We start from the raw sequence: 14,849 nt of genomic DNA, 5'->3' as shown, positions 1-14,849 counted from the left end.
TTTTCTTTATAGCCTAGCCACCCTCTCTCGTGCCTTTTATGTAGGCTTCCAGTTCACACTGTTATGACCTTATTATATGTATCAAATAGTTTTCTGCATCTAAGCGGTCTTGTAATGCGCCCAGATACCCTAGGGTGTGGCGTGCTTTATAAATCAATAAAACAAACAAATTTCATGAAGGGCTGGGCAAACACTCACTATATGCCTCAGTGTTTCATTAAACCTCTAGATTGTTGCAATAGTGGCATGTAGGCCCAGATAGTCCTTCCTGTTCTTCGTGTACAGTACTTCTCTCAAATCTATCTCTGGAATTAAGGAATTTCTCTAGGTTAATACCTAGAGAAAGTCCTTAATTTATCTAGGTAGGTAGATTAATGTGCTTGTTTTTGTGTTCAAGCTTTAGGTCTTCAATCTGCTTGCATTTCCCTTAACTCCATACAGGTAACTGCCCAGTCCATGTCCCATAACCTCTGTTTCGCAGTATACATATTCACCTCCACTTGGTCAACAGTGCAATTCACTTCCTCCAAAAGCATGTGACATTTGCGGGCCCAAGTCCTTGCACTCATTTTTCGCTAGTGCATTCAGAACACAAAACAGGGAATTCTGTGGTAGCCATCTTATTTTCCTCAACAGAAGTGCATTCCAGCGCATCCTACATTTCAGAGAAGTAAGTCCCAATACAAAATGTACAGCAACTGCTGCCAGACCCTCGGGCAACCTGAGCACCTTACGCCACAGACCTGCTTCCAGGGCATCAAACATCCACCAATCAAGATCCAACTTAGTCTGCATGCCATAGGTTATACCCGGCATTACCTTAGTTTTGTAATATTGAACCATTTGGACAAGCGAGAACCTTCCAAATTTGCATAAAATATTTCTCATTTGGGGCACAAAATAATCTCTTAGCACGAAAACTGATGGCATTGGCTCCCTTACTTTTCCATACAAAAAGCAGAATCCCTAAATAAATTAAATCATTCCTTACTTCCAGGGGCTCATTATCAAAGCACCATTTGAACCCCACATTCTTATTCCCTGCAGAGAATTTGATCACCTGGGATCTGGGAGTTATTTAATTCTGCATAACTCTATAGTGCCTTGAGCATTCTTTGTAGGCCGATTTGGGTAAGATCTAATAAGATATCGTCTGCAAATGCCAACCAATCTTGGGCAAGCCAGACATGCAGTCTGAAGGGCTGTACCCATATCAGAAATAATCATAAAATCAGGATGTGTTACAGTATCGTTTTCTTGAACATATTCTTTGCAAGTGTGTTGATTCTAAAGAGGAGAGAGTGATTCCATTTGAGATACCAAACTGTATTTTGCAAAAGTATATATTTCTTTACTTAGAGTATTTTACCTAATCATAGGTCTTGTACATAAATGTAAGCATGTTTATACTTACTTGTATTTTAAGGTCTGTCAAGCTATGGTGTGTGCTAATTGAACCTTGCACCAAACTCAGACTGCCCACGTCCCAGCCTAATTGCACGTCTGCGCTACAAATGAAAAGTTTAGACTTCTACATAAACCTGTGCAGAGCAATTGAGATTTTCTTCCCAGCACCCTACATCAGTAGTGGATCTATATAAAAAATACATTTTAAAAAAAAGCCTTTCAGGTTTCCTTCACATTTTTGAACAGCATCTGCAGTTATACTTGCTTTGGTCATTTGTTGTCCTCCATGATCATCTTTATGACCAAGTCAAAACAAACTAGTCAGATAATCATTTCAAGTGGTGTGGATGTTTGGAAGGTAAGCAATCAAACTGACATGATTTTAAAAAGTCCTGCTAAGTATCCATAAGGACCACATCCCCCCCTATATCCCTTTTGAATATTTTGCTCAAAGCTGGCTGTGGTAGCTTTGTACGTCTTGCACTCAAATCTTGCTTTCACACAAACACTGCAATTGTGGGCATCTTGTTTTATTTTGCTGCAACAGTGTTACTACAATATATACAGAGCACACCAATAACAAAAGCTTTCCTCTCATGCAACACTATCATGGTTATAACAACATACCTTAATGAAGGCAGTATTCTTGTAGATCTTGCATGGGTAGCCAATGAGTTTCAGCTTTTTCACCACGTTTATCGATTTGTCCAAATCCAGTACTACGCCAGTGGCAGCAATACGAAATTCAGGCTGAAATGTGAAAAGATACACATTACATCATTTGCATTATAAAAAAAGGCAATTGTGAGCACCATGACAACATGGTAGTTGAATGGTTTCCCTTCTGTTTAAATTACCAGATCAGACAACAGGTCTTTCTGATGAAAGGCTTCCCTTCTCTGGGGATTATGAGTGAAAGGGTATCCTCATCACCCAATACACTGAATGTACTTTAAGCCCTGAATCTTGGTTGCTACAGAACGTATAATCCAAATATTCAAGTAGTTGGGTATGGTGGGGGGAATTTAGAAGTGGGAAATGTTTGTATTGATATAAATAATGCTTAGGTCTGTTGAACTTTTTGTTTCTCAGATCAGACTTGTACTGATGCACAAAGGCACAGTAGGTGTAATAGCCGCAGGGGTTTCAGGAACAGTTAAGCCGTCAGGCCTTTGTCTGGTTGATCAACATAATGTAGTTTTCCTGAAAAGTTCACAATTTTAATACATTTGAAATTTTAGAAAATAAATTGGCATTTGCTTTCATCAATGAGAAGGAAAGGTGCAAGGACAATTGGGTAGGCCAGTAAAATGCATAAATATCATACATGCTGGAACATTCTCAGTCCATCTTTAGGGACTGGAGCCAATCAATGCATGAGCTCCTACAGAAAAAGCTGGAGCACCAAGCACCGCCTTGCTTGAAAGTGTTAACTGATAATGCAGTAATTATGAAGAGGTGCTTGATGAAGGATACATCTGAACACCACCTCTATGGTAGTGCTGCTGCTCTTACCATGCACTAAGCCCGAAGTAAGGTATGGTCTAGAAGGTCCTGAAAGTTTGACCATAGTTCAGACAGCATAGTCTATCCTAATGCCAAATGGTTTATTACATTTCTTTTTAAAGTGGCAACTGCTGCACACCATAATTTTGATTTGTGCTGTCCCACTGTTTTCGAATGTGAAAGAGGAACTAAAGACAAAAATCGCCAAACAAGGGAATACAAATGAAAAACACACTGACACAAGATAATGCAAAAAATAGATCACCATTCCTGGATGCGATGCTGCAAGCCATACCAAATTAGTGGAAAAAGAAATTCTTTGAAATCTCACATAGAAGGGGAAACAACCACCCCCCTCCATCCCCATCTCCTCTAGAATACATTCAAGATCTACAGACAGCACCTGTGAAACTATGTTGCCACTTAAGGAAGATTTATTGGGAGTACTTGGAGAAAGTAACATGTTCAGCACTCACTAGAGGGGTATTCAACTGCTAAATATACAATGTCTTCATAACTCTCCTCTCACATATAACACCACACTATGTAGACATTGAGCAGAGTAGAGTAATCAATTCCAATAAATTCCAATGAAATCAGTAACCCGTTTACCTCAATTAAATGCCTGTTAAGGAACATTTTGCACAATGCTCTGGGGAGGTTCTGCGCAACCATCTAAACTAAAGGTCAAATCTTGTTTAACCCAAAAATGAAATACCAGCCTCTCAAATGTTCATTGCTGTGGCAGAGCAGTCAGGCTTAATTCAAAGATGCATGCGTGCTGGTAGTGAATTACACTAATTGCTGAGTTATCCAAAGAAAACACCCTTCTAGTATATACTGAAAAACACACATTTTTATAAAATTCCACATAGAATCTCCATCAGGTACAAGGAGTACTATACATTAAACAAAACACATGGTAAAAGATCAGCTTTTCCCTTTTGTAATGGCTTGGCAGGCGAAGAACGATGGTCTGGAGGATTGCCCAGAGCATTGCCAGAGGTTAAGATTAAGTCTAAACCTGCCAGCCATCAGCTCTTTTGTTTTGCAGTTAAAATCCAACCCACTCCTATACTACCTGGGTTGCCCAGAACCTGGTGCTAAGCCCAGCACAGGGCTAAGGGGTGGAAGAAAATGGAACTCTAGACACAGCAGAATACATTCACATTCTTATTCAGGACCCAAAATGCAAATGCCAGAAATAGTCATATTATTCCTAAACCTCCAAGTCGCATTATAAATAACAAATGCACACCTCATGGTAAAGATAGTAGATAGAGAGAGGAGAGGGCTTGGATACTTGTAAAAACAAGCCAGGGGACACCAAATGTAGGTTTACAGTACCGCTCTCATTACACTCCTAGAAATAAATGTACACAATGTAGCCAGGCATTCTTTATAGGCAGGAAAGCAATGCAACAGTTTAAAATAGAGATACAATCAGTGGTACTTGCTAAAATTCTATTTAGTCTAAAAGCTCCATGTATCCAAGTGGGACCCAACAAATACGCCCAGAGGCAGTCATGTACCTATAATGTCACTATAGGAGAGGTTCAAGTGAGTTCAAATGTTCATCATAGGAATTAACGGAAACAAAGTCAGACAGCACAGCTACAGGGAAAAGTAGGGTATGTTTCAATTCTACCCCAAAGGTGCGTAGAAGAAAGCAACCAGCACCAGATCTCAGAGGAGACTCCCTTTAAGAGCTCCAGCACCAAGTCCGAGACCCAGGAGCCCCAGAAATAGATGCAGCACAGCAGTAATCAGGCAAATAAGTCAATGGCACAACATCGTTAAAGGGGGCCTGCAGAAACCTTCACCAAGTACGATGGAGATCCGTGAGGGAAAGTTGCGTCAATATCCCACCACCCTACAGTTCAGAGGTAAGTACTCATGGTTGTGGCTATGTGAAAAATCTGATCAGGATCGCCAAAACAACCCATTGAGTACAGAGCATTTTTAAAGCTGCAGTTTACAGGACCTAGTCACATAGGGGTTTGAACACTCGACCAGACAGCCAAAAAGAAGAAGCATCAGCCAGGCTGGTGGCAGGCAAAGGCTGCCTGCCAGCAGCCACTAGTGAAAGGAATGGCAAAGGTGGTTTCTAGAAGACTGAGGAACCCAGCCAAGTAGATTCAGACGGCTCTGTGTACACAGTGGGTCAGCTAGCAGAATACAGTCTACGATAAAGAAAACTGGAGGCATCCATGGGCAGCCAAAACTAACAGGGGCAGTCAGTTCTGGGCAACGTCAGTTTCCTACACCAATGCAAATGATCATGGCAGTAAAATGGAAATGGTATGGTTCAACAGTGAGTAGGACTAGGAGGGAGGATGAAGGCAGCACTGGATAGACGTCTGCAAGCCAAAAATTGAAACTGGTGCTAAATGAATGAGACCAGCCTAACAGGCATTAACAAGTTGTTCATGAAACTGCAGCAACAACTTTTAGGTGCAATATCCTCCAGCAGGAAAAGTAAACCTGCAATTGGTGTCTCTCTTAGATAAACCTATACAATCATGGACTAGGGCGGCCCTCCAATCACACACCAGAGCACCTAAAGAAAGGGTTTGGTGGCCAATCACTCAGGTTTGTACCAAAAACTGCAGAACACTCAGGTTCACCCACACATGATGTGTAACTGCCTACCTCATGTTAAGCACTGATCAACACCAGTCCATAACACAAGAGTATGTAGGCTGGATTCAGAGTGATCCCATGTGTGCACACCAACCAAACCATTTAAACCTGCCAGGTAGCTTCCCAAACAAAGAAATGGCTCAAAAACAAAATGACCAGGACTTAAAAGACACAAGCATCTCAGATGTTTACCAATGAGATACATTTGGCTACTACTGCAGTAAATAAGCTTGCAACCCTGGTGAAGCCAAACCTAAAATTACAGCTGCCACCAGCCTTCTCCCTAAATTCAGGGCCAAAATAGGGTGCATAAAAAACACCCCTGTCCTAGACGCCATATACAAAAAAAAGGGTTGCAGTTCTAAGGAGACTTCAATAGAAGTCCCTCTGAGCACAAAATTACTGGAGACCCTAAAGTTTATCAGACCTCTACAATGGACAGCAGAATCCCCCAGCAATTGGTTTCTGCCGCAATGCCATCTCTGGTGAAGCCTTTCATAGAGCTTTGAATTCTGTTTTGATTTATGTGCTTTGCTTGTAGTACAAGAAGTATCATATGTAAGTGTAATTCTATGAATACTACTCCTGGGACGATGGATACAAATGAGCATATGTTTATAAAGAAACCATTCCTTTTCATTGAACGGCAATATATCTCATCACTTGATGCAAACACAAAGATTTCGCCAGTACAAAATAAAGCACATCAATTGGCATTGAGGAGGCTTTTCTTCCAGTCTTCCCCTGTCAGACAATATCACATCACGGAAGAGAACACCCTTCAGCTGGAAGACATCAGATCACCTGCACGACTGAATACTGAATAATTTAGAAGGTCCTACACATCACCTACAAATGGATCATCCAAACCCTTAGCTGCCAAAACACACCATATCACTCGGATGTAATGTGAGAAACCTGAGGGTATTCTCACTCCTATTCCCCTTGAATCCGCTACGCAGGTGGCTAAGGAAAGGCCATCGCTTTTGGATCCTGACCCTGGGGGAGAAGCGAGGGATCACCTGGGTTGAGGCTCGTTGAGGACTGGAATGGGGTGCCCCCATGGGCGAGACATGTTATCCCCCTTTGCCTAGTGACAACCAACCTAACTCTTCCCCAACGTTTATGGGCTATTATAAGCTAGTTCCCCTCAACCTTCCACATGTAACATGAAAGTAGTGGGACAAAGACCATCAAGAGCAGTGAAGATTACCTCTTTTTACCACTTTGTTACTGGGACGAGGAAGATTCCTACTAAGAGTTCTGAGGGTCAGGCATGTCCCTTTGATTCCGTTCAGGCAGGGCTAATCTCAAACACACCTGCAGCCTGTCAAGGGACTGTAGGTGTATAAAAGGAGATCAGTCAGACAGAGAGAGTAGGAGTGCGGGAGGAGGCAGCCGTGGTGGGACTGGAACAGCACAAGCCAGGACGCCGGCAAAACACCCAGCAGACCTGGGGGACCTGAAGCAAATGGGCCATGTAGCAAATGGGCCATGTGACTTCCCCAAGCCTGGTAGCTTGCAAAACCCTGGACGCGCAACAGGAGCTGCAGTGGAGCCGAAACCGAGAGGACACTGCCCGTTTGCCGACAGGCACGTAAGCTGCCCAGGTGCAGAGAGAAGTAAAAGGCAGGCGAGCTGGGCTCGCGCCGGGAAAAGCACAGAAGGCTAGTGAGTGTTGGGAAGTCAGAGAAGCTCTGGGGTGCTCCAATAATAGCGTAACGGAACACTGGTCTGCAGTACAGAAAGAACGACGTGGTTCACGTGACTCCCAAGGACTTCCTGGCTTTTCCACCAGCCTGCCGCCCTCATCTCTCCAGAACTGGCTGACTGGTGTTCTCTGCCCGAGGTGCCAAATACAGAGGAGCTTCCTACCGGTGGCCCTCTCCTGCGCCCTCACCCGATAGGCACTGTCTCTCCATTGCAGTGGGGACACATGACCATTACTGCTGCCCATATACCCATCTTTGCTGAGTTTCCATTTAAAAGGGTGTCCATCTCTCCCGGTTTGCCGCATTTCATGCACCCTACTCATTTGCATTGCAGCTTTCTTCTTGTCTCTTTCCCATTTTTGCTTTCTTTAGTCACTATGCCTTCTTCTGTTCCTGACAGTCTTAACAGACTCCCACTCCACCGTTCCCTACTGCTCCCAAAATACCTGTAACCTTTGCTACCGACACATCCATTTGGACTCTCTCTTTCCATCAATTGTGAAGAGCCAGGAATGAGACACAGACACATAGGGTTTATATGTGTGGCTAGACTTTTATTGAAACAAAAAGGGTGTTTGGAAAATGTCTCACTATAACTATTCTCGGAGGTATTTCCCTGCCTAAAGCAAAACTTAAAGTGTCTGTCCAATGTCAAGCTTTCCAGAGCAAAAATGTCCTGTGTCCGAAATTATATTCTGTCCCTCACATTTTAAATATTACCTCTAAGGTGAAAAGGGAAATGTCTTTGGCCTTGAAAAGTGTACAAATGTTCAAAAAGGAATGGTGTAACTCCAACACAAACGTTCCAGATGGATAAAGTTCACAGTTCCAGAGGATGACTGCCGTCCCCTGGATTTCTCTTCACTGGTCTTTTTACTTTATAGGATAGTTTTCCTGGGGGGGTTTTGATCCAAAAATTAACTCGTATGTAAAACAACTTTGCTGTTGGTCTCAATTTTGGTTGGATACCTGGTGTATTCTCCTGCCCGGTTTCTTCTCCTCTTTAGTATATTTCAGCACAGACTTTGGCAATATCTGATATATCCTTATCAGGACTCAGTCATGTGATTTATTTTACATAATGTCCAACTTGACTGCATGGTGTACTCTCCTGCCAAGGCATTCTCATGTTTCATTGGGCACACTTGCAAACATGACAATATTTTGTATTCCCTCCGTTTTGTCTCACTGAGAAATATTGAGTCTCCCATTCTCTCTCATAGGCTTCATTTACTATTATTTGCCTTCGGTAGGGTTGCCGACATGTCCTGGTGTACCAGCTTCCCTTGGGTGGACTCACTGGCTCTCTGTGGCATTTCTCGGTTCTCCCGCGGTAAGCATGCAGGTGCTCATCGGTGTCCCATTCCTTCTTCCCGAGTTCACTGCCTCTGCTTCGTTGCTTCTGCAACCCTCGCGGGTCCTGCCTAACAGCTCTGAGTTTCTAAGTGCTAGAGCGGTGTGGAGGCTGCTTTTCGGTATCTGTGTACGCCAGGAAGTCTTTCCTTCACTCGCTCTTGCGGCATCCTCGCAAAAGACTGGATCCTGCAGTCTGTTCTCCTCTGCCTCTTCCGTGAGCCGGTTGGCTCCACCGACTTCTCAATAGTTCCTCCAAAACAAGGTCACATGCTACCGCCCCACCCAAATCCTCACTTCAGGCTTTGCACACCTCCTGGTAGTTCCCCTTTCATGTTCTCTAGACTAGGAGGTGCCCGTTTCTCCATCCTTGCAACCACCTTCTGGAACTCCCTCCCTCACACACTCCATCTCAGAGGAAAGCCTGGCCTTTAGGAAAGCCCTAAAAACCTGGCTGTTCCCACCCACATCCTGATTCCGCCTCTGTCCCCCCCCGCCCACTCCCCTACCACTCATGCACTAGCATCATCTAGTAGCCACCTGCCCCCCGCCCTCACACTCCCTCCCACGTATCCTTCTTTCAGCTACCTGCCTCGCGTCTCCTTCATTTTCTGTGCTCCACCAACCCCATACGGTGGACTCATGAAAGTAATCAAGTAACTTGCAGATAAGAATCCTGACAGTGGCCCGGGTATTGCACCCATATTGGCTCAGAAGGTGGGCAATGCATAGCACCATAGCACTTAAACTGCACCTTAGAACTATCACTCAGATCCTCAGGGACGACGACAATCAGGCACCTCAGATCCCCCCTTCATAGTCGGCACTGTATGTAACTCGCAAGCACATGATGGGGCCGGGGGAGAGGGTCTGGGGGCAGGAATGCCGCCATAAGAAAACATGAATGGGGGCCTTGTTCGCACTAGAAGGAACCAGGGTGAGTATCATGTATTCATTCAGTACTTCGATCATCTCTAAAATGTAGCACTGCTCTTTGTACATAGATGGAACCCAGGATGTAGATTTTGGTACAGCTAACCCATTTTCTCCCCTCGCACACCACACCTTCGTAGCTTAGAAGAAGGCGCTAGCTCATTCCACACACCTTGCACTCACATAACACAAACACTACTGCACAACACCTCTGCCATTAGAATGACTCTACCTCTAACACAAATTCAAACTGTAGCTTCCACAAATCTCCATCTCCGTAAACACAACCCACCCTTGTTTAGTTCACAGTTTAACTCTGCTGCACCCATCCACACGCCATTCAGACATGGGTGACTAGTAGGGTATTGGCCACCCTAATATAACTAATGGCGGAAATGAACACACGCATAATAGCACATCCCAACTTTTTCCCAAATTTGGACTCCGGTCCCTCCGAGGGCGTGCAACCTTTAAGGCGTTGGGACCATAATTATGGTGAAAGGTGCTATACAAATGAGAAAATGAAAAATAAATAGCACAGTTGTCCCTCGGTCGATACACAGGACGAGCTTCTCCCAGCTACGGTCTTCCACCTGTCAGTTAGCTCTACTGTTTAAAAGTCCCAGCATCACGTGTGCATTTGCAAGCACTAGAGCACAGCTTGTGCTTCTGTCTTCCATTGATCTTCATTACTTCGCTCAGCTTCCTCGTTACAGTACTTTTACATCCAGGGAAAGAGCAGTCAGTTCTTGATTACTTGTATAAAGAGTATGGGATAGCATCTTCAGTGGTTTCCAAGGAGGGGCGTTAAAGGAGTCATGACAATATGCCATCAAGGCATGGGGAATGCAGGGAGTATCCCTAAAAGAAAAAGGGGGGATACCATATCTCGTCTGATGATGTCATGTCACTCCCTTGAGCTTTGTCTCCCCCCCCATGTGATCCTCCCTCATATAGCCGCCCCAGGGTTAGAATCTGGTAGCGGCTGCTGTCCCATGGCCCCATGGGGAGAGGTCAACGCTGGAAAAGGAGTGAAGACACCATCGGATTCATCACACAATCATATCCTTTTAAATGCTTGATCTGTTTGCAACAAATCCCAATCTATTCTTTCTATTTTCTTTCATCGAGACTTGCAATTTTGCTGGCTGACCAAGACCTGGATTGCTACGCGGCTTCTTTCCACACTTCTACCACAAACATTTTTCCACACCCCTTGCACTTCCATCCACAGCGGTGGTGGTACAGGGATTCTCCATCATTTGTCCTGGGCTCCTACTTCTTTCCCTTCGCAGCTCCCTCTTCTCCCCTCCTTTGAATAGCACCTCTTTTTCTAAACCGCAGAAGTAGGAGTCTAACACAGAGGCGGTATATTAGTTGGCAAATACTTTTAATAATGACAAAGGAAAAGAAAAACTTATCTGGCTGTATTTCTAAGATCGGTTTCGCAAACTCAACAAAAAGACCAAGGACTCTGTCAGGATGTCCAAAAATGTAATGTCCACCTTCATGTGTCCAAACCCATTTCTGTCCCTTTTTACACTAAATTAACTAAGAAAAACTGGGGTCGGCTTAATCCAGAAGGAGGCTTCTCTCATTCTGGACTCCAACTAGAATGTTAAATTCTTAATGTTCAATTCTTGGTGATAAAACAATTCTCAAGTATCAAGAAGGAAAGGGGGGGGGGGGGTGTCCCTTCCCCTCGTCTTCCTTTACTTCACAAGTGTCCTATCAAGTCTGGTTCACTATCCTGTCAGACTTGACTGTGGTTCTTCTCTTTACCTGAAGTTGTATTTCACAAAAAAACAATTGCCAAAAGCCACAAAAAGTTCACAAGTCTAGCCTCAAGCCTGGTTTAGTATCCTGCCAGACTTGAATGTAGCTCTTGTAGTTGCAGAAAGAATATCGTCTTTTAGCAAGGGGTCGGTCCTCAACACTTACTCTGTGCTTCTCATATTCCTTTTTCTCTCGTGTGGGGGCTCCAGACCCTTCTGTGATATCTTGGGAGTCTCCCAGACTTGCTCTGCATCTCTTCTCTCTCCTTTCATGTGGGTCCCTGGCCCTTTTATGCTGTGGCCTCAGCCCCTTGTTTGCATGCTTCTTTAAACTGTAGTGGGTCCTTGACTCTTCTGTACGGTTTTTTCCGGTGCTTCTCATATTCCTTTCTCTCTCGTGGGTGAGGTGGGTGGGGGGGATCCCTCTCGGCTCCCTTACCTCACCTCCCTCAGCTCTGCCAAACTCGTTCTTGGACATTCACCCGAGATGAAACTAATGTCAGCTGCTGCTTTTGCATCTAACTTCATCCGCCCCTCTACTCAGACTGCAGACTCCACTGCTGACATGGCTATTGGCAACCTGGAGGTTGGTGGACCTCACCAACACCCTCGATATCCTTGCGCCAGTCATGAAGATTCGCCTGAAACATGCTACCAGGCATAACACTAGGTACGATTCTGATCTAGAAGCCCTGAAGCGTAAGTGCAGAGCTGCAGAACGGAAGTGGCAGACCTCAAGCTCATTCTCTGACAAACTGGCCCGTCGTCTTCTCCAAAGGCAGTATCGTCTCTCCATTCGCTCCACAAAGAGGGCCCACATCCAGGCTTGCATCTCTGGTGCATCCAACAACACGGCTGAACTCTTTAAAATCTGCAAGGAACTAGCCAATCCCTCCACAGTCTCCACCACACCTCTTCCCTCTCAGGCCCTCTGCACTGCATTGGCCTCCCACTTCACTGCAAAAACACAGGACATCCTCAGCACTCTCTCTTCCCTCCCTTTAACCTTCCCCCCCCCCTCCCATCCTACCTCAGCCTTCCTCTCCGCCTCGTATCACATCAGATGAGGTCACTAGAGTTGTCTGCTCTATGAAGGTCTCCTCCAAACAGGCCCCCCCCTGTTCTTCCAGAACTATTAAAGACAACATTGCCTCACTTGCCCCTGCACATGCCGATTTCTCCAATCACACTCTTGCTACTGGGTCTTTCCCCTCTTCCTTGAAGCACTCTCTTGTGCGCCACATCCTAAAAAAGCCTTCTACCGACTCATGTCCTGTTAACTATCGCCCTATCTCTATCACGCCCTTCCTTGGTAAATTCCTGGAAAAATTGGTCCTCCCACAACTGACTGAGCATACTGAGCTTGTTGGTTGCCTACACGACCATCAATCTGTATTCCGAGTATCCAGAGGCATGGAAACTGCTCTCCTGAACACCCATGAAGAACTGCTTGCATCTCTAGACTCTAACTCTCCTGCTGTTCTCATTCTACTTAATCTGCCCTCTGCATTTGATACGGTCAACCACTCCATCCATACAAAACGGCTCCATGATACCCTTGGTATCTCAAGAGTGAGCATTGGAATGGTTGACCTCCTTTCCTCACCGACTGCCCCTCCCAGGCTATCTTGGCTCTTTCTCCTCTCCTACCTCTATATCTCTACCTGTGGTGTACCCCAGGTCTGCAACCTCTCACCATGGCTCTTTAAACGTCCATCTCAGTACACTTTCTCCCCCCACTTCCAGTATTATGCAGTTGACACCCAACTATTCTTTAAACTTCCCTCTGACCCTCTTGCTACTTGATTGATTATTTATTATGTGCTTATACACAAGTGTTTCAAAGTGCAACCATGCATGGGAGGGGAAGTCATAGGGAAGACAAGACAACCCATCTTAATAGGCATGGTACATTCAGATTATGCAGGTGAACACAAAAGGAGGTGTATGGGGCGGGGAGGGACAAGGTGCGCCTAGTCCCGTCAAATGCAGAGAGATACCACTGTCATGGGTCGTAACCAAAGTGCAGTAGTGCTGCGGCAAGTGTAAGGCCCGGGGCAAGTGCAGGAGAATGGTGCAGAAGGCTTGAGACCTGTGAGGCTCTGAAGGTACACTATGCAGCCAGTCAGCAAAACTAAGCAGAAGTAGAGGAGAGCGACCAAGTGAGCAGGAAGAGGTAGTTAGCAGGGGAGAGGGAGAGAGAAGGAGGTGGCAAAGAGGAAAGTCTAGAGGAGTTTCTGGAATTTAAGTAGATACGGCTCAAGACAGAGGGACAGGCAGGTTGTTCGAGAGGGAGACAACTGCAGAGGATAAAGATCTCTCCACCCCCCTCCCCCCCACCCCCATGTCTCTGCTTGGAGAAGCGGCTCACCCACAGAGAGTTGGAGGAAGACGAGCGGCGGGCTCAGGAAGGCGAATATTTAGGAAGAGAGAGTTGCAGATCGAGTGGTCCCAGACACCAGAAAGCCTTGTGGACAATGCAAAGGGCTTTGAACTTAACCCTTGCAGCCTCAGTGAGCCAATGAAGGAATTTCAGCACTGGAGAGATGCGGTCCCTGGGCTTGAGGTTAAAGGTAAGTCTTGCGGTTCTATTCTGGATAAGGTGAAGAGGACGGAGGGTGGAAGAGGGCAGGTTGAGAAAGAGGCTGTTGCAGTAGTCCAGCCTAGAGAGGACCAGGGCTCTGGAGATGGTGAGCCTCTGGGGGAAGGTGAGAAAGGAACAAGTTATTTACTTGTAACTGTTTTTCTCCAGCATGGGTCTGGCATGGATTCACATGCTCATGAATATTTCCTGTCGTCAGGCTGGGAATCCTCGGTAAAGAAAAAATCAGTATCAGTTTTGTTTCTGATCTGTCTTTCTTAGTAGTAACCAATCACTGGTCTCTGGGTCATACTGCCCCCAGCCAATGACTGCCCTCTCCCAAAGCCCCGCCTCTAGCAGCCATCTTCAGATTTGGTAGCATGTAAAGTGGCAGTATGACCAAGTGAAGAGCTGCAGAGGGGTAGGAGGAAGGGTTCGCATGTGAATCCATGCCAGACCCATGCTGGAGAACAACAGTTACAGGTAAGTAACTTGTTCCTTCTCCAGCATGGGGTCTGGCATGGATTCACATGCTCATGAATATAAGAATACATAGCAGTACACACATGCACAACCACGGGAGGTGGCAAAGGCTCAACATTAAACATTACATCAAAACTCAACATTAAGCATTTCTTACCTCTTCACCAGGCTCACCTTAAGCGAACAGGTTGCGCAGCACTGCTTGGCCGAATTTGGACTCCCGGTCGACACAGTAGAATCTCGTGAAGGTGTGAGTCGACCTCCACGTAGCAGCCCTGCCAGCAGGGGCACACCAGACAAGAACGCTGTGGTAGCAGCGATCGCTCTGGTCGAATGGGCTCTCGGACGGCCGGGCAACGGTCGGTTTGCCAACCGATGACAGTGCTTGATGTGGCCGGAGAGCCATCTGGAAATGGAAGCCTTCGAGAGAGCCTTCCCTTGGTTCACAGGTCCAAA

General features: G+C 45.6%; 1 protein-coding gene across 1 annotated transcript in view; it reads right to left on the bottom strand.

The window, feature by feature from the left end:
* BMS1 (BMS1 ribosome biogenesis factor) overlaps positions 1 to 14,849 on the bottom strand; it is a 798,176-nt gene that overhangs the window by 146,279 nt on the left and 637,048 nt on the right. The window contains exon 19 of the mRNA XM_069611034.1: positions 2,035 to 2,157. Within this exon, the coding sequence (XP_069467135.1) occupies positions 2,035 to 2,157 (123 nt within the window). The remainder of the gene's footprint in view (positions 1 to 2,034; positions 2,158 to 14,849) is intronic.

Source organism: Ambystoma mexicanum, chromosome 8, assembly GCF_040938575.1.
Source record: "Ambystoma mexicanum isolate Mex_15411 chromosome 8, UKY_AmexF1_1, whole genome shotgun sequence".
NCBI lineage: Eukaryota > Metazoa > Chordata > Amphibia > Caudata > Ambystomatidae > Ambystoma > Ambystoma mexicanum.
Note: the sequence above shows the minus strand (reverse complement) of the source record. Positions and strands in the feature narration are given on the sequence as shown.